General features: G+C 38.9%; 2 protein-coding genes across 8 annotated transcripts in view; one reads left to right on the top strand and one right to left on the bottom strand.

Annotated features, from left to right (window-relative positions):
• Positions 1-2798: 2798 nt before the first annotated feature.
• On the bottom strand, positions 2799-21405 carry INTS12 (integrator complex subunit 12). 3 transcript variants are annotated; one of them, XM_054202765.1, is made up of 8 exons: positions 21268-21396; positions 16396-16543; positions 14668-14831; positions 12522-12674; positions 11785-11972; positions 7212-7371; positions 5914-6066; positions 2799-3740 (listed from the first exon to the last, which is right to left on the bottom strand). In XM_054202765.1, the coding sequence occupies exons 3-8, from the start codon at positions 14821-14823 to the stop codon at positions 3159-3161; spliced, it is 1392 nt and encodes a 463-aa protein (XP_054058740.1). In that variant the 5' UTR covers positions 14824-14831; positions 16396-16543; positions 21268-21396; the 3' UTR covers positions 2799-3158. The 3 variants fall into 3 exon arrangements, with proteins under 3 accessions (XP_054058740.1, XP_054058741.1, XP_054058738.1); XM_054202766.1 differs by lacking the exon at positions 16396-16543 and having other exon boundaries at positions 21268-21405; XM_054202763.1 differs by lacking the exons at positions 16396-16543; positions 21268-21396 and adding an exon at positions 16042-16352.
• A 63-nt stretch (positions 21406-21468) lies between these two features.
• GSTCD (glutathione S-transferase C-terminal domain containing) overlaps positions 21469-27669 on the top strand; it is a 69565-nt gene continuing 63364 nt past the window's right edge. Inside the window, exons 1-2 of one of the 5 annotated variants that reach the window (XM_054203033.1) lie at positions 21469-21484; positions 25688-25849. The gene's annotated coding sequence lies outside the window, so the exon portion shown is untranslated. Of the gene's footprint in view, positions 21485-21619; positions 25927-27669 lie in introns of those variants that run through there. The other 4 variants (XM_054203031.1, XM_054203032.1, XM_054203030.1 and 1 more) reach the window with 4 other exon arrangements.

Genomic DNA, 27669 nt, shown 5'->3' on the forward strand with positions numbered 1-27669 from the left:
AGCCAATGAACAGCAGAGAGCCTCTGGCACATGTGTACTTCACCATCTTCCCTCTGCTTGGATAGTGCTTATGAACCTTAAGTAAGGATTCACCTTTCCAATGAAAACACAGATTGAAGAATTATTCCTTCTGACCTTTCATCGTAGGAAGCTTCACTGAGTAATTACATCCTTCAAACACTAAAGTATACTTTTGCTGTCATTTTAAGATAGCTTGTAAAAATACAGATATGTGAAGCTAGACCTAACACCTGCAATAGGAAACACAGCCACGACAATCCTTGTGCCTGTAGATCTATTACTGATAATTCCTCTTACAATATTGTTTGTTCAGAAATGGTGAAAAAAATCTTCTTTTAAATTATTGTAATAATAAAAATCTATTTTTGTAAAGATATGTTTCTTCTTTGTTTTAAACAAGACTTTTTCCAGAAGCAAAGAGATTTATATGCTATCCAAGATGTGCCTTCTGTTGTGAACTATTAAAAGCATCACTGCAAAATAAGCAGAGCAAACAGAGTTGCCTCAGATAAAACGCTGCATTCCTAGTATGCATTCTAGCCTATCTATCAATATATTAGAACTCATCAAACACTATCAAAATACCAAGCGAGTTTCAAAATACACTTCAAGTTTCCAAATGTCAGCTTAGTTCTCTTCTTTTCTAGCTGCTCCTGAGGTCGTGCCCGTTATTTACTGCTGTGTCCAGCCAGAGGTCTGTCATGAGTTGTAACAGATAAAAGCTTGTGTTACTAAAATAAATTACAGAACTTTCTGTTAGATCTTTCCTCTTAGACTCAGATATCACCAGCATCCCCTAGTCTGGCCAGACGCAACAGTCTGGTTCTATGAGTAACCTCTTGTTTCACCTTACTAAGGGTATCAGAATTTGGGCAGCTATGAAAAAATGTTATATTTAAGTGGAAGTAAAATATTACCATACCAATTTATAAAATAGATAAGGAAAGTCAAGTAACTATTTTTATAGTATATCACAGAGCAATTTAGTCTGGGGATAGAAATATTACAGGACTATTTTACAGTTATTTTTTTTCTAAATACAAGGTATGCTTTTCAAAATTCAGAAGGGCCTTCCTTCTTTCTGCCCTACGCTAGATTCCTCAACCTGACGTGTAAATTCAGTCAAACAGTCCTCCAGGACGGACTCCTTTCCTGAAAATACAGTTGTTAATTCCGCCCTAACCATAACTTCAAAGCAGAAAGTAACTGTTCCCTTCAACCTACTCTGTTTTTTGGCAGTGCCTATCTTACATATTCAAGCTAAACACTCGATTTAAAAGACCAGGTCCATGCTATAAATCCTTCCTGATATAATACTTCAAAGAATCACAATCCTAACTGACGTTTTTATACCAACAGAAAGAGACTTTATATTTCATTTAGGAAGGTAGGAAAGTCACAGTGGAATAAAGTCTTTTGCCGATACAAACTGCAGCTCTATTGCAGATTTTGCTAGTACAGCGATATCAAGCAAGTTCAGCTAGACTTGGCCTTATTAGAGGGAAAAGACAGGCATGTATAAAAGATATAGCATACCTTCTAAATGAATAGGAGATAACCTACAGTCACTCCATGTCAGAGTTATAAATGTAAAAACATCAGGATACACTCAAATCAGGTCTTAGAGGTAATTTTAAATGGCACTAGTTACCACAATTTAAAAACAAAGATCATTTTTTTCTGCCTTTGTTCACCCCATACGTGGTACTTAAAGTAGTCTGCACAGTTCAGATGTAAGCTCCTGAACTCTCGTGAGCAATATTATATGTATATTCAGAGGCAAGACAAAGGCAGGTAGCACATTGAGCTTTTCTGTGGGAGCAGGTTTTACTACTAGATTGAACACTTTGCATAGGAGCACTCCAGCCTTAAAAGAATCTATCTTCACACTCTACTTCACAGCATAGGCAACATTCTTCTGATTACCATTTAGGAAGAAAACATGCTTTCTCTTTGCTAATGGAAACTGCTTCAGCGTCTTTCCCTACTATACCACCATTAAAAACCTTCTGTGCTAAAAAGGAAGGATGGGCTGATCGAAAAGCAATAAAAGTTTGGGATTCCTCCTCCTCTTACTCTTATTTTTAAATCGCACTGGAAGCCGCAGGCGGTACAAAGACAACCTTTCCTTTTTCCTCCCCAGGAAATAATAGTTGAAAAAGCATGCAAATTCTCTAGGTAGCTAAGGCAATCCTGTGTAAATGAAACTATTCCTTTGGATGTTTAAGGAACCTTAGCCTAAATCTTAATTGTGGAGAAGGGAAAAGAGGTATGGGAAATAGCCACATATATCAGCTTGACACATACTTAAAATACAGGATGGCTAAGAAGAGCTGTAGCTTTCACCTACCTACGAATATTAAGGTTTTCTACAGATTAAGAATGCCTGAACACACTGTTTTGGTTCTCTTCTGCTCTTTTTACAGTTTCGGGGCCATTTATCTTCTGCCAGCGCTCTCTTCTCCTCCCTCAGAGAATTTACAACAACAAAACGACCCATGAAGTTTCTCACTGTATAAAACCAAAATAGGCCACTTAAAATTCTCACTTTAAATAGAATATGTTGTTTAACAGTTAACTTTTAAAATTGTTTAAAAGAAAACACATTTTTTCCCCTAAGGAACTGTATAATTTTGGATAAACTCCATTAACTCTGCACAATATAGACAACTCTGAATAGCTGAAGCATTTTAAGTATTGGAAAATGGGGTGAAAGAAAAGCAGCAATGATTTCCCAGATTAATAATATGTTTATTAATAATGTTTAAGAATGACAGTTTCAGGAAGTTCAATTTATTAAGTGTCCACATAAATCCATTTGGTTTTTTTTTTTTATACTCCAAAATACCCAACTTTTACAATTTCAAGTTTCAGTGCTTTGAGCTAAAAACCAGGAGCATACAATTGTGAATTCCTCCAACATATTCAATTTATAGATTTGCAAAGTCAGAAGGAATACTTTGCAAAGCCAGAAGGAATACTAGGATTATCAAAGTTTGACCTCCTGTATAACATAGGTTTTGGGCTTCCCTGATTTAACTACTGTTTCAGTTCAGTAATCAGGGCATTTTCTTTAAGAAAAACAGCAATGCAGCCATTTCACAGAACACAACCAACAAAATTAGCAAGCAGCCATACTACTTCTTGAGTTTCTTTTGAGCAGCCTTCTTCTTGACCATTTGTAACCTTTTCATAGCATTGAGCTGAGATTCCTGAGAAGTCGGGCCTTTTAGGGAGGTTGACTGATTACCAGTATCTGTTGTGGTTTTGCTTGTGCTGCCCCCACTGTTACCTGCAGTCCCACTGTTGCCATTCCCACTGCTCACCTGGCTGCTGGTGCTCGGCGCAGTACTGCTGGGACTAGGAAGACCTACTTTGCTGACATTGTCACTGCTTACCGAACGGCTAAGAGTGGTTTTCCCCAGTGTCAGAGGTGGAGGAGGTTTCAGTTGAACAGGGCTTGTGCTGTTGTTGGCAGAAGCTATTTTTGACCCTAGTCCTGTTTTGGAAGTTGCCAACCCTGACAAACCCACAGGTTTCTGGTTATTTGAAGAAGCTGCAGGTTTCCCACTGGTGCTCTGTGCTGTTGATCCCAGTTTGGCAGTTGATGGGTTGGCAGAGGAGGTTTTGGCTGCAAAAGCAGCCCATCCTGTAAGGCCACTGGTTGCTGAAGAGGAAACACTTGTACTGGCTGAGTTTCCCGAAGTTGCTGCTGAGGTCTGAAATAAATAAAGCATTCTTATTATAGTAGCATCTATTTGTGTAACACATCACAGCAGGAATAGGTTGAGCCTCTGTTTCAGTTCCCAGGAACACCCAATGGACAATATTTCATCACTGGTCACTACAGTTAAAAGTATTAACAAGAAAAGGAAAGGATGCCAGGTGCAGCCAACTTTTAATTTCCCAGCCACATAAAACCAATATTGCCTTTTCTTCCCTTTCTTCTATACAGCTAGCAGGCTATCATATGGCACTCCGATCCCCTCATAAACTCTAAAAGATGGTTTAACTGAAGTGCTACAAAAAGCCCAAATTTGTGAAGTATATAAAAGGGAGGCAAGAAACCACCTTTTATTGTTTACTGTTGTTACCTGGTGTCACTTTTTAACAAGATGACAGATGCTCAGGCAAAAATCAGACACTGAGCAATTAAGTATTGCATTTATTACGGTCTTTTAGTCAAACTAGCAGTGTCTAAACTTTTTCCTTCCTTCCCTCCTCTTGGTTCATAGCAGCCTGTACCATACATACAATGTAAAAAAATAAAAAAGTCACTGGACTTCTTTCCTGCAGTCTTCCCATGCAGGTACTGCAAAAAACAAAACTTTCTGCAAACAGCTTTCCTTGTCTGCAAAGTGCTATACACATTAACTGCAGTTCCCATACCTTAAACTGTGTAATCCCCAGTTTTCAGATGGGGATAATACACACATTGAATTATTAAACCAGAGTTATATCAAACAGTGGAGTCAAATGGAAATCAGACCCCTCTATTCAAGTAATACCCCTTCTATAATATATCCAGACAGTTTCTAAACAGTAAAGATGATGGATGAAATCGGGCCTCACTCTTACAACACATTTAGGCACATAAAATAACTCTGTGGAGGTGAATAAAGTTATTCACAAGTGTAAACGCTTCAGCAATAGCCATCATATTATTCACGATGGTTTGCATCCAAGCAGAGCAACAGCAAACATAACTTTGAGCAATGAATAACAGCTTTGATTCTGAGCTAAAGGTGTGTTTTCCTAGGAAAGGGTCTTGCTTTGTTAGACTACTACCCTGCTTCTGGTTTAGCACCTTTGAGCAGCTTGTGACATGTTTATTAAATAACTGGAGAAACAGAAACATGAGGCAACATATATAAGAAGCAGCCATGTCCTAAATTAGGCCTCACAGAGTCAGCTAGAGTTTCCCTATTATCATGAGAAGCCTTCAATCAAAATATGCCTATATAACTTTACCACAGAGAGCAAATCATAGTCCCAACCCCCCTGCCACAGGCAGGGACACTTTTCAGTAGATGAGGTTGCTCAAAGCCTCATTCAACCTGGCCTTGAACAATTCCAGGGAGGGAGCATTCACAACTTCTCTAGGCAACCTGTTCTGGTATCTCACCACCCTCATACTAAAGAATTTCTTCCTAATACCTAATCTAAATCTATCCTCTTTCAGTTTAAAACCATTACCCCCATACCCTATCACTACACTGCCTGACAAAGAGTTCCTCCCCATCTTGCCTGTAGGCCCCCTTTAAGTACTAGAAAGCTGCTATAAGGTCTCCCCAGAGCCTTCTCTTCTCCAGGCTGAAAAACCCCAGTTCTCTCAGCCTGTCCTCATAGGAGAGGTGCTCCAGCCCTTGGATCATCTTTGTGGTCCTCTTCTGGACCCGCTCGAGCAGGTTCATGTCTTTCTTATGTAGAGGGCCCCAGAGCTGGATGCAGTACTCCAGGTGGGGTCTCACCAGAGCAGAGTAGAGGAGGAGAATCACTTCCCTCGACCTGCTGGCCACACTTCTTTTGATGCAGCCCAGGATACAGTTGGCTTTCTGGGCTGCTAGCAGACATTTATGAGGATTTCTACTTGTATAAAATATAATTAAAAAAAAATAATATCTGTAGACTAAATTCTGTTCTCTCCCTTGTAACATAAAAGAAACCAGTGAAGAGCTGGATGCTTTAGGGACTTATAGTTGAATTGAGGGTTTTTTCCCCACTCTTTTATGTTAATCCAAAACCACTATGCCATGGTACTACTCAGTACCCATAGTATAGCAAAATATTTTCATGCACGTGTCTTGTAAGAAAAGATTGGTCTGACTGAAAAAATGATAACCCATGCAGCAAAATGTAAACTCTTCCTCTGGAAAATTTAAACCACATTACCTTGACTTCTGTTCTCTTGAATGCTAGAAAAGTTGGTGGGGTCTCAGGTTTTAACTTTATTTCTGGCTTCTTGACCAATGGGTCTTTCACAGCTGGTGCAACTGAAACCACTGCAGGAGCTGGTTTTTGAGGTGGTTTTTGTGTCTTCTGTGCCTGTATAAGTGGTAGGAAAAAAAACCCCAAATTAGTTATGGGCCCCATAACATTGATTGTTTTGACTGTTCCCTGGGCCTTCACAGAAATAAGGCAAAGACAGGCGAACTTGAGGAAGACAGCGGCATAATTCAGCAGTACTGGGATGCAGGCTGTAAGAATCTGCTAAGAAGCAGCAGGTAAAATGGTAGAATTTATGCTGAAACATAAAAAGGAAAGGGCATATTGAAGGCAAACACTGAATGGGTGCAATTGCTATCCTATGCAAAACCAGACCTCAAGCAAACACTCCTCTGAGTTCAAAAGCCTGATGATCATCAGAATAATAATGCATTTCAGTCAGTGACGACAACTCCTAGATCAGGATCTTACATTGCCACCTCCTCTTGTTTCTTACTAGAGGCATTTCAATAGATAACAATTTGCTAAGTTATTGTACAACAGTTCCAAAACAGAACACAATATCTGCTCTATAAAAGGGTTTGATTTTAAAAGGTCAGAACTAAAGTCATGTGAACTAATGGTTAATGTTTCATGCACCCAAAGATGCCTTCTTACTCTGATCTTTGTTTCTCATAAAGAGATGAGTGAAATTTCTGTGGGATCAGGAATAATTAGTCTGTTAGGTCAAGAAATTAACATGCAGATCAATCAAAATAAGGGGATTTTTTTTCCTGGAATGTGCTACCCTCAGCTTATTGTTGAGCTTGAGAACACTCAACACAAGATCTGGACCAAAATTTGCAGTCTTGTCTTACAGGAAAACATCCATTCATGTCCTAAGCTGAGAAGAAAATGGAAACTCTAGGGCTATTTGGCAGACACATACTAAAAAGTGAGTATCACCTGAAATAGAAAAAACCACACCTTTTCAACTGCTGCTTACCAAGTAGGAAATAATCCTATTTCATTCTTATTCACTCAACTTCTGCTTTTTAAAAAGCTTTGTTTAAAAAGCACATTACAGAATACTCTTTGAGATGCTACATTAAAAAACACAGCTGCAGCAAGGGAAGCACTGCTGAGAAAAATGGTTCTCCAACATACTTGCAAAGATTTCTGCAAACCATAAAATACTCTCATGTATTAGAAATAGCCTGCTGTATTCAAATAGTGCTCATATGAAACAAAAAATTGACTCCTACCATTCTCTTCATCTGCCTGGTACAGCGGGCACAATACCATACAAGTCGAGGATCATTCACTTCCTTGTCTGTCACCTGAGGTTTATGGCAATCCTGGTGGTAGAGATTATGGCACTCCTGACACTCCACTAGCTGATTCCCAGAAGTAACTGTCATTTGCCTGCAGAGCAAATAGTTAAGAACAGATTATGAGAGAAAGCCCTTAAAGGATTATCAATTGTTGGAAATTTTGCAAGGCTTAAGATAAAAACTAAAAATATTTTTGCTTTCACATATATTTTCTACCTGCGGCAAATGAAATGTATTCCTTTTCCTCTTGAAGGAGTTCTTACCAACAAATATTTTAGAAATTTTTTATTTTTTTAAAGGTAATTTCTTTCAAGAAAGTCTAAAACTTATCTAGAAATTCCAAAGCTATTAAACACGTGTATATGACACTTTTGATTTCCCTGTTTGATTTTTATATTAGAAATGTAAGTCTCACCTGCTTTGCTTCACCTCGGCATTTACGGATACCTCACTGTATACCAATTATTACTTCCTCATTATATTGGCATATGAAGGCCTAGTCTACATTTGGATAATTTTTCTGTAAGCTGTAGAGCAATACAGTTCATGAACAAATTATTTCCAATGACAAGCCTGTAAGAGTGCTTTCTGCTACAGGATTTAAATCATCCAAGCTGTATACTACTTTAAAAATGTTTTATTAGCCATCCTTTTGGTCCCTACTACACAAACAGACACTTGGAATTTGAGATAATACCAGAACCATGGAAAGATGGAATAGAAAGGATTAACTGTGCAGTCCTGCCTGGACGCAAACGTGTAAGCTGGTGATGAGGACTTAATTTTGCGTGGGCCTCTGGTGAAAGTAATCACGCTATATAAATGACAAATTAGTGATATACACATGACTGGGAGTATGTCTGTGAATTAGCCAAATACCATTTTCCTAATGATTTCTTCTTTCAGATGACAAATCAGGTTATTTAATTGCTAAGCTGCTTTTGCTCATATCCCCGAGGAGCAGGTATCCAGGTAACCATGGAAACTCTATTTGTAGATGGGTGGGGAAAGGTAATACCTTATTTCTTTATATAACAGGAAAATGAAGTCTGAAGGTATTGTCCATATGGAGACGAGAACATTTTCTAAGAAGTATTTTTCTTTTAAATGGGCTATGTAAGAACAGAGGGAGAAATCTTTCTGAAATTCCAGGGCCCATTATTTTAGATGCAGGACACTTCAAAACCTGTTTTGTTTGTTTTTCCTAAATAAACTGGGTCAGTACAAAGCAGTGATGTTTCAACCTCATGTCTCAAGGGAGGAGACTCACCCTATTTTAAAAGTTACAAAGAACAATCCCAGACCGATTAAAAAAACATGAACTCTTCATGCCCAGAAACAAGTTAAACTGGAGTTATTTTTAAATGGTATGACAACCAAGAAAAAAACGTAATGATTTTTTTTACCTTCAGAAAACAAACAAACAAAAAAGGACTCATAAAAAATAAGGTTGTTCTTTCAAAACCAGGCTTTTTTAAAGACTTTTTTTTTTTGTGAGACAGAGCTCACCATCATCTGCAAATTGCATGTAGAATTTCTTCTTCATATAACTAAGAAGCCATATAACTGGTGAGTCTTGCTTTTCTAAGATCTGCAGGTATTGCAGAGGGTGAAGTTATTTTAATAGTCCTTCTCTCCCTACGCCTAACTTGGTATAAAAGAACAAGAAGAAAAACACCACAGGCATCAACATTCAATACTCCTAACTACTACGAAAATACATTGGACACTGGGCAAATCTTGAAGAAATGCTGAATGTCTCTACTTTAGTTTTTACATCTATAAAAAAGGAACAGTTAATATTCAAACGCACTCTTTTGCATTTGTGAACCCACACCTGGGTTCTTGTTAACTTGTTTTCTTAAGCAATACAAATATAAACCCTTTGGCAATACAAATATAAACCCTTTGGCTACGAACCCCACCTACTCTGCAAGTGGACATGATGTTTTCATTCACAATTGATTGATTAATTGATTGAGTTATTAAAAGATGTCATTTTCTCAATACTATTCATACTTGAATTATTTTATAGAGTATGCAGTGCTTTTGTATTTCATATGTTATTATATCAGCTCAAGATGGCCAACCCCAAAAAGGGCCCACATGTTGAAAGGTGAGCAGTAAATAGTGGAATACTGTCTAACCAATGTGTTGGATTCAGAAAGTCTGAAGCATGAGTACTCTGAAAAACACCTTGTCCAGCTTGAGATGGAGATCAAGAACCACATGACATCAGTTCCAGCAGATTTTATGTAAAATGAAAACAAGTCCTAAGCATTGGGTGACTGTTTCCATCGCCTCTCTCATGGTCTGTTTCTTTCCCTGCTGTGTTTCTCCCTCCCTCTGGTATCAGCTTAATGACAGCTATTTTAGTTATAGACTCATAGAATGGTTTAGGTTGGAAGGGACCTTAAAGATCACCTAGTTCCAACCCCCCTGCCATGGGCAGGGACACCTCCCACTAGACCAGGCTGCTCAAAGCCCCATCCAGCCTGGCCTTGAACACTTCCAGGGATGGGGCATCCACAACTTCCCTGGGCAACCCGTTCCAGTGCCTCACCACCCTCATAGTGAAAAATTTCTTCCTGATATCCAATCTAAATCTACCCTCTTCCAGTTTAAAAATGTTACCCCTCATCCTATCACTACACGCCCTTGTAAAAAGTCCCTCTCCAGCTTTCTTGTAGGCCCCCTTTAGGTACTGCTTGCCACGTGGACATTGAGACATTGACCGCAACTCTTTGAGTGCAACCATCCAGCCAGTTCCTTATCTACCGAGTGGTCCATCCATCAAATCTGCATGTCTCCAATTTAGAGACCAGGATGTCATGCAGGACAGTGTCAAATGCTTTGCATAAGTCCAAGTAGATGATGTCAGTTGTTCTCCCCTTAGCCATCAACGCTGTTAGTTAGCTAAGATAGACACACCTTTTGCAAGAGCACTAAGAATTTGTGCCTTCATCAGCCAGATTAAAAACCGATTGTGGAACAGCTAACGGAACCACATACCTGGCCTATCCTTTTCAAAGCAAAGTCTTGGCCACAGTAGGCACAGTAGTTGCATTTTCCTTCCTTACTTTTTTTATTTTGCAGGCATTTCTCAGTTTGCCTGTATGTTTCTCATTTGCCACGAAGATGCAGAATTAATAATCCACAGCAGCTCAAGACTGTCTAAACAAAACTTTTCTTTATGTCTTCCTGCCAAAGAAGTTAATATCATACTGTTTTTAGTAGCATTTTAACATACCGCTGAACAGGGCTTTGCCCCTTTAGGAGACAGCAAAAACCAGAATTTGCAGGAAGAAAGGTAAAATTGAAATTTTTATTTCATACTTCAAATGTTTTAACTTCTGTTAACTGTTCTTCCTTTTTCCATGACTATAATAAAAATTTAAGCACTTGAGCTTACACGTGGGAATAATGTGACATGAAATCTCATCAGTCCACAATTGATTAACAGTATAATTAGCTGTAACAATGGAAATTTATCCTCCATGGACTGGCGACGCCTCCTTATCTGCACAACAGGAGTGACCATGGAAATGACCAAAGAACAAAGTTATAAAGCACAGTTTCCCAACTGAATTAGGCTGAGCTAAAATATATACTGCTACCAAAAGGCCAGTCCCACCTTCCTTTGTCCTGGCTCTACATCCCTGCATCCACACACGTGCCACCATAAGCATTTACACTCACTAAGTTGCCTGAAATCTAAACCTACTGAAACACCCAAGTGGAGACCTGATCCAGAAGCTGATTCAACTGATCACAAGCCTATGTGGGCAATACACCTCCTAAACAGGACAGGGAAGGAGGTACAACTGGGAGAGCCAAACTGTTCCTTCTGGCAGCAGTAGGGGCTTACAGGGATATAAATCACTTGTGAAACCAAATCCTGATTTGAGTGATTTGATCCCAGGATGGATATCCAAGAGCATTTTATACTTGTGTTAACACTAAATGTATTGTTAGTAAATGTTACCAAGATCCAATTTTTGAGCCCTTATTGAAAAGCAAAAAGAACATGTCTTGACTGTACGATATATTTAAACTGTTAACTGAAAAAAACGTGGTTATGTGTAAACTGATGTCAAATAATCAGGAAAAGAGGAACAACGCATACAGATCTCATAATAACGCCACTAAAAGAATGTTTTCAGAAGAGAACTGGTTTTCTTTTTTTTAATGCTCATCATTAGTCGTTAATATTTTATCTTGTTTTCCAATAATTAACAATTAGTATTGGTCATGACAGGTTTTGCATCTTGTCTAGTTTTATTATTTTTCACTTGACCTTTCCTGAAGAAATGCTGGTTGTCTCATTAAAGGTTCCATTTTCAAGAAACCATTCTTATTCATGAAAGATCCTTAAATTTATTATTAATTTTGGAGATGTGCTTAAGTGATTTCCAGAATAAAAGCTACAGGAAGCATTAACTCAAAAGTACACAGAAAAAAACAAAGGCAACTACACAATTGCAATGAAGCAACGTGGACTTACCTGCAAACAACACAGGCTAATCCCATTTCCATAGCAAAGTCATCAGCACTGGTTTCCTCAAAGCTAGATAAATCAGGCATGGATAAATCCTTGCTTGTCTGAACCGTAATAGGAGAGGAACGAGCCTCTTGCTTCTCTAGTCTGGGCTTCTTTGGTGTATCAGCTCCTTCAGCGGTATCCCCTTTTATCTATGACACACACACACGCACAGAATGGGAAAACATAAAAAGCTAATGGATATTATTAAAAGGAGAAAATGACTGGAACAATTAGGTTAGCAATATAAGAAGGTGTACTTTACATAGCATGCATACAACTTATTTTCCTTAGATATGTGTTTTCTTCAAAATATTTATGAACTAGAATCTTAAGTCCACTTTTTGTACTTCAAAATACTGGAAAAAGCTTTGGGAATCCCACATTTCGGATTGATACATTTTAGTAACCTCTTATTATCAGGATAATTGAAACATAGAATCATAGAATGGTTTGGGTTGGAAGGCATCTTTAAAGGTCATCTAGTGCAACCCCTCTGCAATGGGCAGAGAAAATATTCACAGAGTAATTATAACAAGACTTTCACTGGATTGCCCAAATGGCAACATGATTGGATGCAGCACACAGGCTATGCCCAACTAGATGAGCTGACTTACACAGGTTAAAAAGGAGAGCTTTTGTCTAAAACATCTTCAAGTCTATTAACCGAATTATTTCATTAGAGAGCAACAATCACTTACTTTATCAGCAGATCTCTTTTCTGTTTCTTTTTTCACCTTTTCTGATGCAGTGGGCTTGCCATTGTTGTTGCCAGAAGGCAAACTAGAAGAAGCTTTAGGCTCTTGCTTACTGGAAATAGGTTTGGTAACAGATACTTTCGGTTGCTCTACTTCCTAAAACCAGAAACAAACATTGAAGGCAAACACTACGACCCTACACTTGAGTTACTTCCTAGTTTACAATTAGTTAGGTAACAGGTTAGGTAAATAACATGTCATACAGCATTGATCACCTATATATACACTTTTTTTTTTTTTAACATTTCTTAAATATTTTCATATCACATCAACAAATTAGTGGTTTAAGCTGAAGTCAATTATTAAAACCTCCACTTATCACTCACCTTCCAGAGGAAAAGGTCCTCTTTTTCCAAAGACACATCCTCTTTGGAACATTAATTAAAAAAGAAAACTTTTCTGCTTTTAAAATTCAAAGAGATAATGAACACAAATTTTCAGATAGTTCTGAGGACAAAATCAATATAAGCTGAAAACATAAGTTGACATCTGATGTCACCAGCTTCATTCCCTCATTGAGGAAAATATTGACCTCTGCTTAATCTCAGTCCATATTCACCTATCAGATTAATAAATTTAGATCTCAACAGAAATCAATAGTTCTTATTAATGATGCATTAGTGTCAGCAATGGATAATAAGCGAGTCCATAAATGAGTGATTAATCACAGCAATGTGCATGAGCAAGGTACCCCCCCACCCAGCTTGCTAAGAAGAGAGTAATTCTCTGCTGTGTACTGGGATAGGTCTTGAGCCCTGAGTTTCAGCTCCCCCAAGTTTGCTGACTTTTTGTTGCATCCAGAGTCAGAAATGGATTTCCTCATCTGCCTGACTGTGGTAATCCTGCGCTCCTTACTCTGTTCTTGGATTTTATGGTCAACCACAAATTAATCCAGCAGCCTGAGAATGCAAATAAAGGAATCTTTGTACTTTTTCAATTTCTGAGCTTTGCAGTCCAGCTGACACTGCAGGCACACTGAAAAGAGGGCAGCAAAAGATTTCTTCCTCTGGTCTGAGCCCCAGTGTCACCTGAGGGCAAGTGACTACCAGCTGACCTGTTATTAGAATTGTCTTCCCAAACCCCTTTGTACTATCATTCGGCTCCCTGCTTCCTCTTTAAACTACAAACCAATGCTTCTTTGAGCTCTGACGCAGAGGGCTCCTGAGAGTTTTGAGACTTGTGTTAGACGGAAGTGCAGTTTAGGTTTCACAGAGTTAACAATCTGAATAGAAAGGACATTACAAGCATCATGTATATGGTAGCAGTAATAGTGCCTTTTAGTTATTCAGAACCACGTACACGTGGAAATGAAACATTACTAATATATCAGCATACGGACCATCATTAGAACATACCAGGCTGACTTCTAGGCTTCCTAGGGGAGAACTACCTCATTATCCATATGGCGATACATAGCAATATGAGGATGTCCCCACTTGGTTATTTCCATACACTAATCTCAGATTCATATATCCTCCCTAGCAGGTGGTTAGCAATTTTCAGTAGATGGAAAATAATGTTTGTCCATTGGAAGGTGATGGTTTCAGCCTGCAAATCATTTCTGCTTCGAACCATTTGATGCTTTTCATTCTCATATGACTTCATCAACAGAATTTCAAGAAAAGAGATCCAGATTTATGACTAAATAGCTAGTTTTGTTTCATATTTCTCTGTGGCAAAAATCACGTGCATTTTAGAGACCTTTCAGCTCTGATTGTAACTGGATAAATCCATAATTTTAGGTTAATTTTAAATAGCATGTATGATAGCTTACTAACAAAAATGTCAAAACCAACATAAAAAGTACTATTACAAAGTCATGACACTTGCAATATACTGTTGGGTAACTCTTTTACAGGTCTTGGTACGTCAACAAGATAAAGCGACTTTTTTTTTCATTAACTTCAATTAATCAAATGGATTACGTTGCATAAAAGAGAAATGAGGAATATGAACATTCCATAATTACTTATTCTTTTTCCTCAATTTCTGATTCTCTTTTAACTTTTCAGCTATAAAAGATGAATTAGGAATAGCAGGAGCTTTAAAAAGTCATACAAAAATGACCCATGCTCTTTAATACTAATACCTTCTGAGACGGACGATAGCTTGAGTCAGTCCCTCTGGCCAAAGACTCATCAAGAAGCGCTTTCAGTTTTTCAGCAGAGTCCTTACTCTTTGAATGCAAGAAGCCCAGGGCTTTCAAAAAAATAGGATCGAGCTCCAAGTTCACTGTAGCAGCCATAGCGGTGTCTTTGGAGAAGAAAAGAAAAGCAAAAAAGAAAAACAACGACAACTTTATTCACATGGAGCATAACTTAAACAGCACGTGGCTAACTATCCCACAGAAGATTTTAAATTTTTTTTGTAAAATTAAATTATATTAAATCACAGCAAGGATGATATGTGAATTAATTATCATCATTAGAAGATGACCGATTGTGATCTTCAGAATCTGGCTTTACAGCTGAAATGATGTAAAATTAATTCTTTGGCACATTTGATGTTCAGAAACTAAACTCATCATACTTGCATAAATGGAACAAATATTCCATATTCTTGTTACTCCATACATACAGAATATTGAAAAGTATGCAAAGTAAGTGTAAATGTCAAGAAAAGCAATTACTACTCCTCTTCTTAACATTATTTGTACATACAGTGATTTCTATCTCATTGTGTATCTAGGAATAAGAAAGAAAAATCCCTACTTGTAGAAAAATTAACTTTTGAAACTTCGAAAAGCACAGCTCATTGTAATATACAAAATGAGATATAAACCAGCTAGTATAGAATTTTATATATATTAAAAATCTGAAAAAATATATTGTCGATTTTTAAATTTAGCTGAAACAGTGAGAAAAATTAGTCAGATTGTGATTTATCCAAGTCTCCTTGTGACAGCCTAGATTTTTATGTCAAGTAATGACTATCCAGAGCTCTAAGATGCCATAGTGTCAATGTAAACGGAATAAAGTGAGGAAATGGGTAGAATGGGTTTGAAAAAATATGTTTGCTTCATAGTAAGACATTTCTGCACTCTGGAGCCCACTCTGTTAATTTAACAAAAACTGTAAGGAATTGCATTTACAACAGAAATTGTCCCTACAAAGACAGCTATCTCTCTAACTTAATCAGTAATTAACAATTGATAATTTAAGTAATAACATGGGAAGGGAAGCTTCCTGCTCTTTTCCAAAATAGATGAGAAGCAGTATTGTTAATAATCCCTTCAAATCTCATTTGAAACACATCAGGACATGTTTTTTTTTTAATACAGTAATCTAGAAGACATTCTTGAAAAGGCTTTCAGCAGTTCTGCTCAAAAGCACTGCCTGGACAGCTTTTTCAGCTGGAGCTTCCAAGGTTTTGTCTGATGAATTCCTTTTGATATTCAAGGCAGTGAACTTTTACCTCTCTGGCCAAAACATCAGCAGTGGCAGCCTGTTCCCTCAATACTTGCCTAGAAGTCTCCAGGAACCTTTATCTCATGCTGAGCTTTCACGAGACACCAGAGAATCGCTCGACTAAAATCATCAAGGAGTTCGACATCCAGTAGACTTCACAGGGTTTTTATCAATGGACCCAGCAGAGAGTTAAGAATCCTCTTCAAGAGCCTCTTCTCTCTTCCTTAATCTTTGCTACTTGTCAAATCATTTTTTGGTGGCCACAGAACTTCTGTTAGTAAGTACTACACACCAGTTACTCTGCTTTTTCACTGATCAAGCAGAGACTGCGGTGCAAGCCCCATCCCGACAATTCAGTCTCTCTCTGATGTTTACAAAAAGTGAATTCAATGCATGTGGAAATCACATACCCTCTTTTTTTATGCATCTACCTCTGATAATTTTTCAGGCTGTTCCTGAGTTCTGTGGATAGGTTATCTCTTCCATTTCTTTGTTCTGTGAATATGCCTTCCAAGTTTCAGTACCATATAGTCTTAAATTAGGACTTCGCTAAACCCTCTGTTGAATGAAAACAGTAGAATTAAAACACTAATTTCAGAAATTTTTAATAGTTCCCTGTTAAAAAAAAATCCTTTAAGTTCTTTTCTGAGGCTTCTAGGAGTATATACTTGTGTATGTGAGGAAGAGGTAGCCTCAACAGTCATTAGCTGCCAATTCAGGATGCCTGGAGTATTCAGAGAACAAGTGTAAGAATACTAATTCTGTTTTCATCTTTCTGAAGGTAACACTTCCCAGATTTTTTTCTGGCTCTAGCTTTTTAAAGACATCTATTGCAAAGGAACTGTTAAAATCCAAATTTCAAAAGGGTTCTCTGTATTTATTCTTTCATTTGCATATGAAATTGCAGCAATTCTTTCTCTGCTCTCAAGGGTAAATTACAATGTCATAGGCTAGTACAGTTATAACTAACATATCACAAGAAATTTCTCATGAGAAGGGAGGGCACTGGGCTTATTAAACAGTTCAAGTACGCTCAGTTGAGGCATATAGTTTCAAATAAAAAAAAAAATCTATTTGTAAGTTAAAGAAGGTAAGGATATTTAATAGAAAAATGAACACAATAGCTGTCTTAAAAATAGCATTATCTGGAAATAGTAAATTGATTAATATGCTCTCCTTACTGGATCACAATAACACAACTGTCAAACAGGCTAATACCACTAATTGGCCTGCTCCAAAAGGCAAATTATTGCCTTTGGTAGTGGCCTTTTCAGATTAGAACAGTGGTTTGATACTTACAAACCTAAGATCCAATTACATTCATTCATGTTTTCATTCATAAACTGCTCCTCTGGTGGTGAAGTCGGCATATAGCAATTTGACAGCCAAGGAGCAAGAATAGTACAATGTTTTAACAATGATGCCATAGGTTATTCTGTGTGAGAGCACTCCTTGACTTCCTTGTTGAAGTGCAATCTTTGTATAGAAAGTAATGCAAATGTTGTTTAGGAAGAAAAAATAGGGGATAAAAGTGAATATGACACCGCCTTTGTGTAGCAGTTTGATAACGCAGCTGTGAGATTAGAGGGCTGTGTTATAATCCTTGAACCCAGAGCAGAACTAGTTTTGCACAAAGCAGTATCTGAAGGGAACATGCAGGCAACTCGTGGAGCAGGGACAGGAACTCAGGCGCACCCTTTTGCGACTAAGCATTAACACATTAGCCTAGTTCTAAAAGCACCTTTCTTAACTTAGGTCTCTGTTTGACACTTCTTCACTATTGTATAAGAACTATTTAATAATGGATAGACAACGCCAAATATAAGGTAACAAAACTCTCTGAAGTATCTGAGATAATATTAAAAATACTACAAGGTACAATCATGGAATAACCTCACAATGAGGACTACTTTAAGTGGTTTAAATCGCTATGGGGGAAAAGAAAGGTTAATTTCCGGGTTGTTATTCTTAAAAAACCTAAGAATTTTTTAAGTCTCTCATTTCTTGAGCGTACTGTTGTCTTTTGCCAAATACATACAAGCGTAATTGAGCGCTATACATAATCTGCAGTCTTCCAATTTAATAGACTTATTAGATTTCCAGGGTGTAAGAGCCCCCTTCTTCTCATTTATTTGCCCGCTATTATTTTGCATGTCTACACATGTATTATCTAGTTCATCATAACTTTCAGTTAAATGGATCTACTTACAGTACATTTTCAGATATGGTCATATTTTCATCCGTCTGTTTCTGAACTCCTACATCTATTATTTTCTGAGATAGGTGTACAATTGAAGATATTTTTTCAAGAAAGTGCACAGCTTCAATTTATATTGCAATGCTATTATCAAACCCTTTCTTTATAAACTCACCAATACTTTTACTTTTCACTGACACTGATGATTAAAAGGACTTTCACTCACATATATTTTTCAGCTACCTTCAACATCTTCAGGAATCAATTTAAAACACAGTAACGTTAATCAACAGCACGAAATTCCTTCCAATGCACTACACTGTGTTCATCAATAATTAATTTCACTTACTACCAGAATATCAATTCACCTTCTTTTTTTTGCCCTTTGGATTCTTAGGTTCCGCAGGATTTTCTCTCTTCCTGACTAATCTAATAACTGTGATAGTGGCAGATTTTGCTTATTTACCAATAACGCCTTTTCCAGCTCACTTTCAGATTTAATTAAAGTCTTAATAAAGTAGATCAAGGAAAGTCTTAAAAGCAGGAAAATCTGAACTTCGATTTTCAGTTTTTGTTTTAGTATTTTAATCAGGACTTGATTCACTACAACATAATTTCTCCCTTGAGGGATATTCCAGAACTCACACACTTTAGTAGTCCAGACAACTGTATTAATCAGAACAATTGTATTAATCAGTTCTCATTTATTTTGACATCTTTTCCAAAGAATTTTAGAAGACTGGAGTAAAATCTTCTGCTATGGAGTTCCTAGTACTGGTATCCTTCATTTTACATTCTATTCTACAGCATATTTTATACTGTACTTTTAAATTAGTATTTCAATCAATATCACAGTAACCTGTTTATCCGTAATTCCTAATATTACACTATTGCCCTACATTTGTTGTTTTCTACTCCTTACGAACAGTACATTATTTAAGAATGACAGAATCATTCCCTGCAAGGGACCCCAAGTGGTCACCCTGTGCCACCTCCTGCTCAAAGCAAAGTCAACATTGAATTCAAAGCAGCTTGCCCAGGACTTTGTCCAGCTGGGTCTTGAAAACCTCCGAAGACAGGAATGTGGTGAACCTTCTGGGCAACCTGTTCCAACACTTAACTGTCCTCATTTCCTTACTTCAAACTGGAACCGTCCCCGTTCCAACTTTTGCTGTCTCTCGTTCATCTGCAATGCATCTGAGAAGAAAGACTGGCTTCATCTTCTCAACAATCTCCTCTTAGGTATATAAAGGCTTCCATTAGGTCCCCCTAAGATCACAGCAGATGACATCCCACACTCTCCTTTCATCTTTAGATCTAGTTATTTTGTCATAGAGCACAAGCCAGTTGGTCAGGTATGACTTATCCTTGGTAGAGCCCAAGCTGGCTATCCTCAGTCACCACCTTATCATGCCTACAAATGGCTTGCTCCATGATAATGCTTCCACAGGTGGAAGCATTGAGATTGACCAGCCTCCAGTTCTCTGGATTGTCCTTCTTGCCCTTTTTGAAGATGAACGTAAGACTTGCTTTTCTTCAGTCTTTGAGGATGTCCCCCAGTCTCATAGCATTTCAAAGATGACCTAGAGTAGCTTCGGGAAGACATCGTCAGCTCTCAGCACCCTTGAATGCAGTCCAGTTTACTTGGACTTGTCAGGTAAACAAATCTCTGCTACAATCCTCTTCCACAACTTGTAGTTCCTCCTCTCTTTGAACCCTGCCTTGTGGCAAAAGGCCTGGGAGATCTTACTGGTGAAGTCTGAGGCAAAGACAACATCAACTATCTCACGCTTATCTGACTTTGTCGTCACTAAAACACTGTCTGATTTAGCAGCAGCATCGTATTTTTCCTTGTAAATCATCTTAGTTTCAAATCTAGCTTAGCTTTGGCTTTCCTAACACCATCCCCATGCACCTGGGCAATATTTCTACATTCCTCCTTTGTAGCCTGTGTCTCCACTTTCACCTGCTGAACATGTCCTTTTTGCACTGGAGCTCTGTCATGAGTTCCCTGCTTAATCAAGGCCTTTTCCTGTTACATCTGCCTACATGAATAGTTGTGTTGCCACATTTACAAAAAACATTTATTGAAGTAAACTGAAGATAATTATACCTATGCAACTGAGATTTGCCAACCTCTACTACCACCAAGCTTCAATACTCTGCAAAAACGGACTTGAAGAAGCTGTTTAAACAGACGCCACTGCTCATTGGTTTGTCACTGGTAAACTGATTATATCTCCATTATTGTTTCCACCTTTCCCTAATTCAATGCCTACCAAAATTTACCAGGTTTACAAATTCTCTAGATATCATCCTCCTAGGGATTTCTCAGCGGCAGAAACAAATTTTAGTCAAAACTAAATGTCTGAATTAGTTACACCAAAGCCACGACCAGATCCTTTGCAACACACTTGCTGCAAGTTTCTCCCTGACATTTCCTTTAAGAATGAAGAAAAGGCCTCTTATCTGAAAGCCACTCTTTAAAGACAAAATACTTCAGAGAATAAGATGCCACCACCTTTTAATCCAAAAACATCCTATACTGTGGTTGAAACTTATACGCCGTGTATTACGGACACACCACCTCCATTTGGTTTGTTTCTCCCTAATTGCAGCCGGTCCCTATTGCGACAGAGGAGCTGAACCTCCCCTGTTCACCGCAGCGCAGCCAAACGCCGGGGCCCAGCGCCTCCTACACGCCTCAGGGCCACGAGTGGAAACTGACGGACACGCTGCCCCGAGGAAGAGCCCGCCGGGGCCGCGGGGACACTCCCGCACCCGTTACCTCCTTGGCCCGGTTTTCTCAAGACCGCGGCACCAGGCGCGCCCGTGTGCCAGGAGGGACCGTCCCTCCAGACGCCGGGCAGGAGGGGCGCCGGCACCCACAGGGACAACGCGGCCGACGCCTCCCCCCCGGCTCCACCCGGGCTCTCCTCGCTCCACAGGGGGAGACGGGGGGGGGTAACGGCTGCCGAGGGTAACGGCCGCCAAGCGTGCGTGCAGGCTCCCCTCTTCCTCCTCCCAAAACCCCCTCTTCCCGGCACCCGGCGAATTCGCGTCTAGCCGCCCGCGGTGCTCTTACCGGAGAGAAGAAGGGTATGGGGGACCAGCCGCCGCTCGCCGCCCGGAGCCGAGTCCGCCGCCGCGCCGGTTCCCCCGGCGCAACCAGGGCCCCAACGCTGCCGTTCCGGGCGCGAGCCCCGCGCTCTGTGGGCGGAGCGGGGCGGGTCCCGCGCGCAGGAAGGGGCGGAGTCGGGGCGGAAGCGGCCGGGCCGGGAGAGCGGAGCGGGCGGGGCGGGGTAAGCAGCGGTTGGCGCCTGCCTCGTGCGCGCGGGGGACGGAGCCGTTGGCGGGGGACGGAGCCTTTGGGGGGCGGGCTGTTACCGGGCTGCGGCCGCTGAGGGGGGCAGCCCCGGGGTTCCCCCCGGGCGGAGGGTCTCGGCGCCCCTGAGCGAGCCCTGGGGAGCCCCAGTTGTCTGCTTCCTGCCCGCCCGGGGTGCGGACGGCGGCCTCTGTCCGCTGCGCCGTTAGTTCTCTGGGCGGTGAAGCAGGGTTGGCTGGAAGCTCCCTGTTGGCGGGGTTTTGTGGGTGAAGAGCGGTAGTAGTTGATGGCGGGAAACGCGCTTGTAACCTTCGTGTGTTTCATCTGACGCTTGGTGACTTATGGCTAAGCTTTTTGAGGAAAAAAAAAAAATAAAAGGTTTCAGTGTTGACTGCCATATCCGGATTTTCTGGGCTGACAAACTGCTGAGAGAAACTTGGAGTGGAGGTTTCATGTAGTAGGTCCCCAAAGGAATTTTAACGGAGTGGTATTATTTTCTGCAATAACTGAATTTTAATATGCTGTCTCTCTAAAGTTTGACTTCTGTTCTTTGCAGCCTGTGTCATACTTTCTTGAACCATAAACAGCTTTTCTTTATTGATACGCCTGTCTGATATTCTGGTTTGAAGCTCTTCATGAAGAGCTTGTATGCTTCTCTTGCTTCTCTTTGGGTTCCCTTGAAGATGCAATGGTAGCCTTAAACTCATACAGTAAATTAATTGTCTGGACGGAACTATATATAACTCCAGTCTCCAAAGTTACCTGCCTTAAAGCACAAATATTACTTTGTGCTAAGTTAAATATTTGATGGAGGACAACTATGTTTTTAAATGACTTACTATGTCGAACAATTCTCAGATGTTAATGTGTATATTTAACAAAAGTTCTGTTTTACCATGTAATAGTCAACAAATAAATCAGGTGTTTTTCAGGCGCTAAAAGGAAGAGGCTATTTACGTACTTACTTATTTTTAATTTTTTAGTTTTTCATTTTCCTGGGAAACATTTTTGAAAAAAACAACCATTTTCTTTATTACACGGTTAACACAGTCCTCAGTGAAACCATTTTAACTGTTTTTTAGTGCATGTTGAAAGGGAATACGAAATGGTAACAAACAGTGCCATTAGTGAAAATTATACTTGCTTAATGTTTATTATTTTTAAATAGCCAAGGTGATTTTTATAGCAAAGGTAGACAACATTATTTATCTCATCTTTAAGTTGCAAATCCTGTGATGTTCATTACTTCTCCCTTTCCCTCTTTCAACAGTGGCTACTGTAAAATAAGGCCAGTATAGAATAAAAAAACATCTCTTCCCACAGAATTTATAGTCTCATTAGGGAAAGAAAAGTGCTGGGAAAAATATAATGAGTAAATAATGCATTGTAGGTTTTGCTAGTTCTGTGTTCATGTTTTGTTTTATTGTGTGTGTCTGTGGCTGCTTTTGTCTTAGTAAGCTGCCAAGGGACTAATAAATTTATTGCATTTAATGGAAGAGTAGTAGTTATGTGAAAATACTTAGGTGAGAGTGGGCAACCAGGTAGGCTATTAAGCCTTTCAAATGAAAGGCTGTGCATAAATCCACGAGGAAGATGTACTCCGCAGGGCCAAAATAGTGTGTAAAGCCAGCTACCTTAGAAACAAAAATTATAGGAAACAAGACTTTATAAATGTTTTGCTTAGAGACAAGATGTTAGGAGGAATGCTCTGAAGTAAAAAATGGGAGAGGGATGGGATATGGTAGTGCAAGAGTGTACAGTTCAGTTGGAGTGACTGTGCAAGAAGGCCTTCTTACAGGAAGCAATTTAAGGAAACACAGGTAAAGTCACTTATAAACAGAACTCCTGGACAGATTGATTTTGGTTTCTTTTCTGTGAGAGACTTGGGAATAAAAGTAGCCTGACTAGTTTTACAAGGTGTTCATAGACTGGATTTAAAAAAACCCCACAACCAACCAAACAAAACCCTAAAGGAAAATGTCTGATTTCTAGGGTTGCTGTAGGACAGACTTCCTGTGTGATGTCGAGCTAAAAATTCTTTTTGTGCTTCAGCTTTTTCACACGTATAATGGGAATACAGGAAACTTCCACTTTGCAAGGCTTTTGCGAGGAAAGTCTATGAGACGTTCAGTTATTGTTGTGATGAGAGGACACTGAAGTTTTTACAGTAACTAGCAATATAAATAAATCCAGACTGAATGCTTTGCTACTGTATTGAAATAAATATGTAATGAGTTGCAGAAGCCCATTTTGTTAAAAATACTTGTTAAAGTTTTTGTGGGAATTAAAGTATTAGAGTAATTCTGTTGATGTTGAAAAGCTCAATGCAAAAAGCAGAGTGGGGCTTTCCATTGCTTGCTCTCTTCACCTAGTAGTCTGAAAAAGTCTGTCTTCCTGGTCTGAAAAGTATATAACTTTAAACATCCCCATAGTTATTGTTTCCTGTAGTTTTCCAGTTTGATTAAAAATTGCTAACTTCTCTCTAAACAAGTGGAATAGCAACATTTAAATTCACGCAAAAAGTAAGAGAAAAATAGTAGTTAACAACATGTCAGATCAATAATTTTTGGTATATGGTTGCAGTAAAGGAAGAAGATTCAGTGCTTCCAGTTGTGAAGAAATATTACGGTGATCTAGTCACAGAAGAGGTAATAGAGATCTGTGGCATGCACAGAGAGTTGAATTGCCAGTGTGAACTAGGACAAACTTCAACGCTTGGGCTTTCTGACAGTGGTAGTGAATGCGGTTGTTGTGGTTTAGCCATGTATATGGCAAAGCTTGTGTAGAGGACAAAAGTCTTGTTTCTTGTATTAGCTAATGTGCATTTTATTGATCTCTAAGATATCCGTTATAATGTTTTAATAATGCTGCTCTCATCTTAGTAATTCTAGAAACAAACGTTGAATGAAGAACGAGGAAAACCTTTTGTTTGAATGGTTACCCTGTAATTCAAGATATGGGCCCTCTGAATGTAGCAGGTGGCTTTATGTTGGTCACTATCTCTCTGAGGCTGAAAAAGAAAATTTCCTAGATAAACTTTTGAGGTAGTTGATGAATGATCTTTTTGTGGCGAAGAGGTTTTTGATGTCTAGGGGAGTAAGAGCAAGAGAAACCTGCTGGATTAGTCTAAATCTTCTAACTTCAAATATGAATAAAAAGAATTCTTAAGTTACCATGGTAGGCATGTTATTTGGCAATTGCACAGTCTGTATGAAAGTTCTGTATGAGTTCAGAAGTTACTCTTTCCATGTAAGTGCTTTATGAAAAACAAAAGCGTAGAACTTTTAGCAGTGCTTTCTAAAGTTGGTAGAGAGACACACCTGTGTCTAGAAGTCAGAAAATGGGAGAAGGGGATTTACAAAAGATTTTCTCAGCAATTGACCTCAGGCCACTTTTTTTTCCTTCTTCTTCATGTAGTAGGAAGTTCTAAATAGGTTGAAATTTCTTCTGCATTTATCCCATGCATTGTGAGCTCTGTAGTTGCAATGAAACTAAATCTCTAATAGAGACTTACTTTATTTGGAACATCATTTGGCTGTTCAACTTGCATATCTATGAACAAAATACACTCAATTGCTATGTTTTGGCCTTCTGAAATCTCTTATGTGGAATACAAATAGATTAAAAAGCAAACCCCCCTTAAACTTTTGACTGTTTTAAAGGAGGATGGAAAAAAAAGTCCTTTGCTCCCTGATGATCTAGTATATTAAGAATTAACTTAGGAACAACTTATAGCTGATCAAGTTGCAAAAAGTAACTTAGAAGTATAAACCAAAACAGTGGCCTTCATTCCTTTAGAATTCTGAAAAATGTTGTCTTCTGCTGATCAGCTTTTAAGGGTGTTCACTTGGTAGCTGTTTTAACATGAGCACTGTTAATTGCCTAACCCTTGGTCACCAACAGAAATATCAGCTAATAAGCTTATCTGTTCTTCTTTGAGAATAGTACCTTCGTGTTAATAATTTGTATTTTCAGTTGGGTGAAATAAAGTGATGAATTCAATGTGAGTATTGGAAGGAGATGGAGGAGCAAACCTGAGCAAATTGACAAGTGAATCTTAACCTTCATGGAATCAGTAGTTAGAGTCTTAAAAATACTTGGTTTGGTGTTTGAGCCTGAATTATCATGAATGTAAAGATACATAATTTAACGTGTTTGTTTGGGCTTCCTTGGAATTTAGATGCAAGTTCTGTGGCAACTGTAAAGGAGGCGTGTCCCTGGACCACCACACTGGGCATAGCAAAGGAGGAGAGAAACAGCTGGAAGATGCAAACAGGAGCTTCAAGTGCAACATTTCTTTTGTTTTCCTGCTGAGTGAAGCTCATCTTTTCATCCCTTGAAGGTTAGCTGCAGAAACAGAAAAGTATTATTGTACTAAATGGACCCTAATTAAGAATCGAATTTGTTCCACTCCACACAGTAAGTTTGCTAACCCAGATCTAAATTGACCATATCAGTAGCAGAACAGGGAAGCCAATTTCAGTGTTGTAGCACTGCAAATTTGAGAAAAGAAAGGAACTTTGGTACAAAAAGTAATAATAGTATAGTACACAAGAAGAATTTAGGACTATATTTGAAAACAATGGGACAGTACATTGTAAAGATACCTTCAGGTCAGGTATCATGAGGGGGCCTTTAGTCGAGATCGATCTGATTGCCTGTATGAACCAAAATGAATAACTATCATATAAATGATTTGTTTCTCAGGGTCTGTAAATCATTTGTGTATGTAAGTACCTATTCTCAGATTTAAAACCCAGTTTTGTGAAATGTGCAATGTTCTTAACTCTCCCTAAAAATCAAAGAAATGAGACATTTGTGTTTTTGTGATGAGAACTGGAGTTACCTCCTTCTCTGGAGTTTGTTCTGCTAAGTGTAAGGTATTAGTTGCTTGCAGTTTTTTCAGAAATTAGCAATTTACAGTTTGTTTTTATTTGGTTCAGAACTACTAACTGGAATGATTAATTGTTACTGTATTGATACTGTTGCTGTTTATGTGATTCCTTAAAAAGGAAGGTCTCGTAATATTGACCATAATTTTCATTTTTGGATTTTCCCTTACTCCTCCCTTGTAGGGAGGGTCTGCTTAGCCGAAACAGCTGCCTTAGCTTAACCTTTCTCCTTCCCCCTCACCTTGATGTGAGAATTCTTCTCTAAAATTTTTTATAAGTACTTTTTTTTTTTTAAACAAATCTGAATAGCTAATGAATGTTTTATGAATGAGTGGTACTTAAAATTTTTTGCTTTTTGGGATAAATGTAACTGCAGCATGTGTGCAAAACCTAGCTACAGGAGAATCTAGCTATTGGAAAACTTATTAAAAATAACTGCTTATCCAACTAGAAGAAAATGTAGAAATAGCTTTTTTTATATATCAGAAAATTCAACAGCAGGTATTGCAACTTCACTGTGAGCCCTGAGATTCCTGTCAATGAGCAATAAAAGCTCTGTTTTTATTTCGGAGTTAATATAGCTATCTCTGTTTGAGCCACTAAGCTTCAAATTATACTGAGCATTTGAGCATTATGCTTACCTCTGTAGGCCTGTTCACTGGTTCTTTGCACTTCATGGAGGTAAAGCGTACAATTCTGTGGAGAGTTACTGGAGAAGTTTTTTTGTCCTTTGGGGCTTATGAGTAGATAGTGACAGGCAGGCAGTGGAAGACTGCTAGCCACAGAGTACAGTAACTTGTGTTGTACTGGACAGTCTTAAGTGAGAACCCCTCTCATAGGCTAAGTTTATTTTAAGCACTACCAAGCTTGTGTGAGGTGGCTTTACTTGAGGAAGCAGAATACAAGAAAGAACCAAATCGGAGTTTGAACTGACTCTGAGGAGAAGGTATAACAAGTCATGGGACTAGAGGGTACTATGCTGATTCAGCATGTGATACCAAGACTAGTTGATGTTATCTAGGTCTGAGCCACTGTCAAGTAATTTCCTGGGCTCCCTGTCAACTCCAGTTGCATATTTCTACCATGTCCTTTGCATGGGCACTTTTGCGGCTACATGCTGAACGACATTAATTTATTGCCCTGGCTGAGGGGGAAGAAAAGTCTTGGCCCTTCCTTCTCCCTTTCCCCAAAATAACTTGTTCTCAATTCTGCAAACTCTTCTGGTTTTACAGCATGAGCACAGCGCTGCTGTGTAAGTAGATCACGAGTG

Source organism: Rissa tridactyla, chromosome 5, assembly GCF_028500815.1.
Source record: "Rissa tridactyla isolate bRisTri1 chromosome 5, bRisTri1.patW.cur.20221130, whole genome shotgun sequence".
Taxonomy (NCBI): Eukaryota; Metazoa; Chordata; class Aves; order Charadriiformes; family Laridae; genus Rissa; species Rissa tridactyla.

Excerpts from the sequence above, each read along its gene's own strand:
- INTS12 (XM_054202766.1), bottom strand. The coding sequence starts at position 14,823 with ATGGCTGCTACAGTGAACTTGGAGCTCGATCCTATTTTTTTGAAAGCC. Across the intron at positions 12,675-14,667 it reads GCTATCGTCCGTCTCAGAAG|GAAGTAGAGCAACCGAAAGT; the intron begins GTATTAGTATTA and ends TTCTGGTTTTAG. Across the intron at positions 7,372-11,784 it reads TTAGCCTGTGTTGTTTGCAG|GCAAATGACAGTTACTTCTG; the intron begins GTAAGTCCACGT and ends TTTGCTCTGCAG.